This window comes from Ochotona curzoniae, unplaced genomic scaffold (assembly GCF_017591425.1).
Source record: "Ochotona curzoniae isolate NIBS_2020 unplaced genomic scaffold, NIBS_Ocur_1.0 scaffold_2683, whole genome shotgun sequence".
Lineage (NCBI taxonomy): Eukaryota > Metazoa > Chordata > Mammalia > Lagomorpha > Ochotonidae > Ochotona > Ochotona curzoniae.
The window spans coordinates 5,523,191-5,531,983 of NW_024467100.1; the positions used below are offsets into that span (position 1 = coordinate 5,523,191).

Sequence of the window (8,793 nt, forward strand, 5' to 3'; positions counted from 1 at the left end):
AGCACAAAAGCCACCAGTAGTGTTGTATTGTATAATTAAGGGTAACATAATAGAACTCTTGCCAGTTATTTATTTGTTTGTTTTTGTTTATTTATTTATTTTAAATATTTATTTATTTTATTGGAGGGGAGAGACAGAGGAAGATTTTCCGTCCGATGATTCACTCCCCAAGTGACCACAATACCTGGAACTGAACCAGTGTGAAGCCAGGAGGTGAGGCTTCTGCACAGAGACAAACTGCCTTATAAGTGTACTTAGCATAGCATGAACTCAGGCATGTAGCAGAGGCAAGGTGCTTTCATTCACCGGAGTTGTTAAAACAAAATGCCATAGACTGAGTAGCTTATAAAAAATAGGATTTATTTCTCACACTTGTGGAAGCTGGGAAGTCCAGTATCGAGGCATCAATAGAGTTGATTTCTGTTCAGGGTTTGCTTTCTACTTCACAAAAGGCATCTTTTCATTATGTTCTCATGGCTGAAGGGAGGGTGAGCTATTGGTGTCTCTTTATTGAAGGCAATGATCCCAATGGTGAGGGCTCTGTCTGCATGATTTAATCATCACCCAAAGGCCACACCTCCTTACATCATTTTTTTTGGGGGGGGGGGCAGGTTGGGATTTAAGCATACAGACTGGGACATCCAGACCAATAGTACCAATGAAACACTAGCATATAAGACACTGAAGGGGAGCATAACTGGATGGCATAGAAGTATACCCCAGAGTCCACCCTGGCTTTTGTTAGGCGGGGGCTTCTCCACCTAGGCACTAATGATATCTTGGTACAGGAAATCTTTTGTTGAGAGGCTGTCTTGTGCATTATGGGATGTCAGCAGCACCCCTGCTTTCACTTTGTAGAACCCAGTAGCACGTACATCCCCACCCGCAAGAGTAACAACCAAAATGTCTCCAATGATTGCCAAATGCCCTGGAAGTATATTGAACTTTAGTTGTGACCCCTGAATTAAATCTACTTCATTGCTCCTTTTTAAATTGCCAGATTCTGATGGAGGCAACAGAAGAAAACTCCTGATCCAGAAAAAGATGCAGAATTAAGCTGTCCTATTACCAGAGAATATACCAGTGGAACCAAACTCCAGGGATCAGTTGGCATATGTTTATTTACACTCACCTTCCTCCATTGTTCTTTCAAAACATAGTACAACTACTTATGCATATGTGCAAGACAGAAAGAGAAACAAGGGCAGAGCTGCATTTGTTGAAGCTGGTGGAGCAATATCATGGGCAAATCATTGGCTTCTATTCTGCAGGAGCCTGTGTGGGCTCAGGCTTCAGGCGGCCAGACAGGTCCCTCAGTTCTATGAGCAGGTGACCAAGGAGAGCTTTCACATCCTGCATGTGTTTCAGAAGAATGCTCATCTGGTGGTACAGATGGGGGTCCGGGGCCCTCAGAGGAGAAGTGAAGCCTGGCTCCTCAGCAGAAGGGGTTGACAGCGGAGGCGGAGGTGGAGGCACAGGGGGCTCGGTGGGCGGAGTGTCCGGAGCAGCTGACTTCTGAGGAGATGGATTGAAGGTCATTGATGCAGCAGAGCCGGAAGGACCTGGATTGCAGGGCAGGAGGCATGTGCAAGGATGGAGTCTGACCCTGCTCTACTCTCATAGTGCTGTTCACTCTGTCTTGTTCTCCGAAGGTGGCTGTGGGGCCCAGTGGGACCCTGGGGCCCTCTTGATCCTAGTTTTAGTCTAAAGTTTTGGTACTTCTGCTTAACAAGCTTCAGGGATGAAGCCTTGTCATCAGACCACTATGATGGCTGGCCAGCTCCTCTCTAGCAAGGCAGAATCTCATTCTCCGAAGCATGGCCCAGGGTCAACTCTTATATTGTACGTGGCATTAACCTAATCCCCCATCTTGAGGATCATTTTTATGGCCCCTGAGTCACCTCTATTTCAGGAGGAGCACTCCTCATCTCTCCCATTATTTCTCACATCCTATGACCTCAAGCTTCCTCTTCACCCTTGATATGTCTTCTGGTCTATTTTAAATCAAATGCAACTTTCTTACTGGTAGCTCCCAGAACTGATGGTTAACTCCAGACTACCTCTTTATCATTCCAGATGAGGACATTCTGTCATATCTATTATACACTCTAAATGCCCAGAGATGATATTAGACGCCTAAGGTCTATGGGGCAGCAGGTGTAGAGCTGGCTTGGGTCTTTGGGTTCTCCATTTGTGCTCTCTTTCATCCTCTGGGTCTCTAGCTTACTGCTCCTTCCTCCCTTGTGTTCCTTCTTAACATTATCACACTGAATTCAGGTTCATGGGCCCCTCCCTCCCATACACACACATGCAGAGACCCATAATACTAACTCACCATGCACCTGGATCTCCAGCTGAGGGCTCTGTTTCCGAACCTGGTTGTCCTCAGTGACCGCCTCACACCAGTAGGTTCCAGAGTGCTCTTCTGCAGCTGTGGGGATCTGGAATTCTGAGGAACGACTCCTGCTGCGCACTCGCTTTCCATCCTTATAGAAGGAGAAGCGGAGGCGAGTGGCTGACTTCTGCCGGGGCAGCTTGGTCTGACAGCTCAGGGTCACCAGGCTTCCCTCTTTGGGCTCAGAAGATGTAGCTTGGAGTGCTGGAGCTGGGAATAGTTCTAGGGAGGAAAGAGGTGAGACAGAAAAGCTCAGCTTATTCTGTATTCTGTATGCAAGACAGGAAAATAACCCCAGTCATACTTCTTTTCCCTGATTTCCACCAGGAATGAGCTCTCAGGAAAGTTGCATTTGAGCCTTTCAAGTTCTGATTATCTTCCAGCAAGCAGTCAGGGCTAGGAAAGATCCCCAGGATCTTCTCTAACAGTCAAGAGACCCCATCAGAAAACACTGGCAAGCAGAGATTTAGATGGTGCAAAATGTGATGGCTGGGTAGGGTTGAGTGACTTGAAAAACCAAGCATCGAGGTCTCGCGCCTCCTGATAGTTCAACTTGAGCATTTTTCAGCAACCTGTTTCCCAGGCCTGCAGTGATCCTTTCCTCTTTTGAACACACTTCTGAGCTCTTTGACCTGCTCCATGTGTCTCCACCCTGGCCATGCTTCTAACTCTCACCTTGGACTGTGATAGCCACAGCTGATGCTGTTTCTGGACTTCCGGGACCAGGGCTCCTGAAGACGCCACTGCAGTGGTAGCGCCCACTGTCTGTCACTTTCGCCGCAGCAATGGAGAAGTCCCTGTTAGGCCCAGCGGGACCCAGGGCTAAGCCATCTCGGTAGAAGGTGACCTGAGTCAGTGGCCAGTCTTGCCAGGCTCGACAGCGCAGAATCAGCGGGTCCCCTTCAAACAGGTGACTGGATGGACTTTGGAGGATCAGCCAGTCTGTGGCCAAGAGAGAGAGACAGAGAAAGAGAGAGAGAGAAGGAGAGAGAGAGAAAGCTAATGTCACCCCTGTTTTTCATGGTGGGGGAAATCTCCCAGGGATACTTGCAATGGGATTCAAATAACTCTCACCCCTGATTGAGAATGTGGCATATCTTCTCTAGGGCTTAGGACTGAGGATAACCCCAATTGCTGTGGGTTGAAGGTAGGAAAGAAAATAGCTCATCCTAATGCCAGTGTTCTGGGAAAACCTTCCTGAGGGACATGTGGGATTGAAAGGGGGGGTTTAGGGCACCAGACAGGCCTTCCCAGGACCTCACCATAGGACACGATCAGATGGAATGGCTCACTGAAAGTGTAGCCCCTGACTTCGTAGTCATCTTCGCTTAAGTCAGTCAAGTCATCCTTTTTGTGGCAGCTGCTCTCTCCAGTGCTGAAGGGTCCTTCACACTGTGGAATCTCAAGATTGGCAGTGGAAGAGGGCATGGCCCAGGAGGATCCAGACGGTGATGCTGGAATTTACAGAAACAGGACAGGAAATTACCCTCTGCCAAAGGTTCCCCTGCTTTAAGAAGGAGCCACAACCCCCTTTTTTCCCCAAGAGACCTCTAAGAGTCTTAAATGGTTAATTTTAAGCTCAGCTCACTGGTATTCATGGCTGTGATCTCAGGAAATTGGAGCTATGGTTTAAGGAAGACAGAAGGAGAGAATTGAAGACGGTGAACTCACCAGCATGATCTCTGGCTGTTGGTACAGGAAGCCAGATGCCAATGATGAGGGTGAACCCAGAGCAACAGGTATAGGACAGGAGGAAAAGGAAGACATCAGAGCCTAACAGCCATTGCCAGCTGCCAGCATTCTTAGGCGTGACCCTATTTCATTGTCACCCACTTTCATTATGTAGGTGACCTCTTTCCCTCATTGTGAATCATGAGAAAGCAGGCATAGAAAAGTAAATGAACACATCTAAAACTTTGTAAAAGAGAAAGTAAAGGAGCAGGAAAGATGTCTCCATCGTGTTATCATGGTCTCCTCCTTAGGGACTTTCTTTCATACATTCATTTTCTCAAAATTCATTTGACTCTTAAGACTTGATTATACCAAAGAGCTTTCTGTAGGAGCAGTATCTCTTCCTTCTCCCTCCTCCTTTTAAGTCTTCAGGGTTTTTGGCTTTTGTTTGTTTTGGGTATCTTTCTTAATGTCTTCTCTTCCTTGAACTTTCCCTTGGAAAAGAACCTTTTCTCAGTCCTCTCCACCCCATACCCACTCCTCTCCATCCACTTTGGTAACTGCAGAATCATGTTTGTTTCTGAGTTGAAACTTACCATTACAGATTTTTGACTGGATCTGCTCCACCTATCCCTTTCCTCAGTGATTTAATCCAGGCAGGATAGACCCAATTTATGCCATCTCCTGCTTCCCCCAACCCCTCCCAGCCATGGCCATTCATGCTTCATGCTGCTCACTTATTCCCTCTATTTCTTCCTTTCCCACTTACCTTTGTTCCCCTCCAGTCCCAAGGGCCCACCTGTGTTCTTTGACCTTGTGACTTCCCTTACCAAGGTCCCTTTCTACTTCCTGATTCTCATCATCTCAGGTCCAGGTGCTTGCAGCAGAGCCTGCCCGAGCTCTCTTCCGTGTTCTCTATCTCCTTTCGGTTCCTCCCCTGCCTCTCAACTGGACTCAACTGCCTCCGTTCTTTTCATCTTTAAAAACAAAATCTGGTTGAGCCACCACACACTTTCACTCGATACCTCTCACGTGCTAGATATTGTTACTCTCATTTTACACAGGAGAAAGTCAAATTGGAGATAGAAAAAAGGTCCCTTTTCCACGGTAATAAGGAGCTGATAAATCAGAGAGGGACTTGAAATCAAATTATCTGATTCCAAGACTACAGTTTTTGCAAAGCCTTGGAGACGAGTAACAGTCTATGCTATAAGTGGATTAGAATTCATTAAAGCATCAATTTCAGGCTCACAGGGTGACAGTAGAAGCTAAAGAGGTATAATAGGTGCCAAATCATGTGAACTTTTGTGCCACAATAAAAAACTACAAAGGACAGGCAAACAGGAATTTAGCAATTACTCTGAAGAGTACATAAATCATTTCAAAGACAAAAGACTGAGACAAGTGAGGCCAGTATTGTGGTGCCATGGGTAATGCCACTTCCTATTTTATACTGTCAGTTAGATTCCTGGCTGCTCTACTTCTAGTCCAGCTTCCTGCTGATAGTGGAGCCTGGAATCATTCTAGTCTAACCTTAGCAACTAGGGCATGAACCAACAGAGAGAAACCCTCTTTTCCTCTGTCTCTTCCTCTGTCCTGTCACTCTGACTTTCAACCAAATAAATTTTAAAATAAACAAAGTTATGGCTCAGTCCAAGTTACCAATAATGAGGGTTCCTCTTAGGAAATCAATGATGTTTCAGAGAAGGGAGTGGCTCTAAGAATAATTGATGATTGGCCAAATGGAGAAAGTGACAGGGCGAAGTCCAGGTTGCTTTTCGGGTTTTTACTCTGGGTTTCAGGGTGGATGTTAACACCATCAAATGAGATCACAAATAATGCGAGGCGAATTAGAAGCGATGGGGCTCCCAAAGACAGATTAACTCAGTTCTGGTCACATCATGCTGAGATACTATGAGACATGTAGATGGATGTGTATGGCGCAAAGCTTAAAAACTAAATATGAAACTCAAAAGCATGCCTAAAGAGATTGTTTGGTCTCTTAAAAATATAGTTGTAATGGGAAAAAATGATTCAAATAAGCTTTTTTGAAGCAGATTGTGTCAAGAAAGCAGAAGCTGAAGGCAAAGGTGTAGGTACAGAGAAGCCTGTAATTTAAGAGGAAGAAAATTGGTCACTGAGGAGCCCAAAGAAGTACCTGTAGCACAAAAAAGAAGAGAGTTCCATGGAAGAGAACATCACACAGGACTAAAGAATCATAGGTGCCTCTACGCACCAGAGAAGATCAGCAGGCCGAGAACCAAAAGGTGTAACTGCGACCTGGCTAACATGCAGGTCACTGCTCTGTGCAATACCGAATGCAGTGAAAGCCTGACGGCAAGCCACAAGGAGTGAGACAGTGGGGAGAGTAAGTGCAGACCACTTTTGCAAGAACCTTGTCTCAAAAAGGAGTAAGTGTAGATTGCAGCTAGAGAGGATGTCACATTCATAGGAAATTGTAAAAATGGAAAAGGCTTGAAGAAATCTCACGTTCAGCCTTCATGTCTACGTACCAAGCACTCTCACACCTTGCCTCTGATCTTACCTGAACACTGCTTGCTTCTCAACTCTTCTCTGAAGCAGGTGTATCTCCATTCCCACACCCACACTCAAATATTCTACTTACCCAAGAACACCAAAGTTGCCCAGAGCATTGCAGGAGAAAGGGAGAAAGCCCAGGTTCCGAGAAGTGATCCTAGCATCATGATGATTGTGTCTGAGACTCCTCCAACCCCAGCACACTGATTTTCTGCAACACGAAACCTCTTAAATTAGAAAACAGGAAGTAAACCTAACTGTCTCATCTCCTTGCATCTGGGGTCTATTTTCAAGTTTGTGATTGGCTCTCATCATTCAGATTTGGCCAGGTTGACTCCAAGGTCAATCATGGGGCTGTGGATCAAATGTGGGAACTCTAAAACGTTCAAGAATTCCCTTCTCACAGAGCTCAGGGACCTTTCAAAGCATGTACTTATAGAGTAGCCAACTGGCCTTCATGTGCACTCTGGGAAAAATCAGTGAAAGGACTTTCCAAGTTCTTTGGTGAAGTTCCTGGGGGAGGGAGGTAGGAATTTGCTTGAAGGCTATACAGAAAGTCATGGAACATCAAGGGTGCAAGCACATCCTACTCCAATTCAGGTGTTCCAATATCTGGTGACTAGACCATAGCAAGTTGGGAGCAAGAAGATCAGTAATGGCATTAATGTAGGTATCAGATTATCCCCTGGCAAGTTCTGATCATCCAAATCTCCACAATTTGTACAAAAATTTCTCTAGACTTGGCTTTCAGTTCTTTCTGTCTGCACAACTAAAGCTGTTTGGGTCTCAGTAGAAAACTGAGTAAAGAGCAGGAAAAGTTCTCTGAGGACTAGCAAAGGGAGAAAGAAGATCACCCTTCAGAGGACCCAGCAAGAAGCCCAGGGTTCAGGCCCATGGGCAAAGCTCAAGCCACTGATCCTGAGGAAATTAGAGACATGAGGCATCTGATAGCTTGGGAAACCTGAGGAGATAGGAACAGGGGCGATATGAAGGCTGCCAGTGGCCTTATGGGAACCGGCGTCCCTGCCTCTGAATGCCTCCTCCACAGCAGGGCCCCTGTCTTTTCTCAAATGCCATTCCTCCCCCTTCCATTGCAGCACCGACCAGGCTCCTAGTGGGTCATTTGGAGATGAGACAGCCATCAGAAATGGAGAAAGTTGGGTTGGGGGTGGGGGCAGCAGGACCACTCAGCTGTGCAAAAACCACCGAGCAGAGCAGACATATGCGCAAAAGGGGAGCAAGATAGTGGATCTTTCTCAATCTAAAATAAGCATTTAGAACGAATTTTCCATTATCTGAGAGGCATGCTCTTGTGTCAATGGCCCTAGGGAATCCAGGGGTGGTTGAAGATGGGTGTGGGGCAGGCAGTGAGGCAGTAAGTCTTGCAGCTGACTCGATATAAAAGACTTAGTAACCCCAGAAGAGGAAGAAAAGGCTAACCAGCCAGAGTAAAAATGAAATAAATGAGATGTATTTAGTTAGCCTGCATGTCTGAATTCCCTAAAGCCTTAGAGCCTCAGGGCTGGACAGCGCCTAAGGGGCTTCTAAACAAATCAGAACATGAAGTTTGCATTGTCATGTACTTTCACATTAAATTTAGAATCAGTACATCAATTAACATTTTTAAAATTTTTTAGTCTGCTGAGATTTTCACTAGGACTACCTTTCTTCTCTGGATCAGTTTGGAGAGAATTGCTATCTTATTACTGGTTCGTATGATTCATGAAAACCATGTGTCTCTCCATTTATGCCTATCGAAGTATTCCTTAAATTCTCAATAGTTTTCAGTATATAGGTCTTGCACATCTTTCATCAAATTTATTCCTATCTACTTTACGTTTGTGATGTTACAGTAAGCAATATTTAAAATAAATTTAAGATTATTCATGTTTAGTGTGAAGAAACACAACTGAGTTTTGTACATTGACTTTGCAACCTCTTCCAACCAGTGGCCAATTCCAAATGCTTACAATAGCTAGGGCTGTGCCAAGCTGAACCAGGAGCCTGGAATTCAAACTGAATTTCCCAGGTGAGTGGTTGGCACCTAAATACTTGAACCATCATCACTGCTGGCTCCCAGAATGCACACCATCAGGCAGTTAGGAATGGAAGTAGAATGCAGACTCCAGCCAGACACTCCAGCCACGCAATGCAGGCAGCCCCAGTAGCTTCCTAATTCCTGAGTCCAA

At 45.6% G+C, this 8,793-nt stretch overlaps 1 protein-coding gene across 2 annotated transcripts; it reads right to left on the bottom strand.

The window, feature by feature from the left end:
- Positions 1–607: 607 nt before the first annotated feature.
- On the bottom strand, positions 608–6,797 carry FCRLA (Fc receptor like A). Of its 2 annotated transcripts, none has more exons than XM_041003353.1 (5): positions 6,693–6,797; positions 3,658–3,849; positions 3,071–3,337; positions 2,336–2,617; positions 608–1,562 (listed from the first exon to the last, which is right to left on the bottom strand). In XM_041003353.1, exons 1-5 carry the CDS (start codon positions 6,769–6,771, stop codon positions 1,261–1,263), a joined length of 1,122 nt encoding a protein of 373 aa, XP_040859287.1. In that variant the 5' UTR covers positions 6,772–6,797; the 3' UTR covers positions 608–1,260. The 2 variants fall into 2 exon arrangements, with proteins under 2 accessions (XP_040859287.1, XP_040859288.1); XM_041003354.1 differs by having other exon boundaries at positions 1,343–1,515.
- Between the last annotated feature and the right edge of the window lie 1,996 nt (positions 6,798–8,793).

Bases quoted from the DNA above. Each gene is read 5' to 3' on its own strand.
- FCRLA (XM_041003353.1), bottom strand. From the start codon at position 6,771: ATGATGCTAGGATCACTTCTCGGAACCTGGGCTTTCTCCCTTTCTCCT. The intron at 3,338-3,657 runs GTGAGGTCCTGG...TCTTGGCCACAG, and splicing joins CCATCTGATCGTGTCCTATG to ACTGGCTGATCCTCCAAAGT. The intron at 2,618-3,070 runs GTGAGAGTTAGA...TTTCCTCCCTAG, and splicing joins TGTGGCTATCACAGTCCAAG to AACTATTCCCAGCTCCAGCA.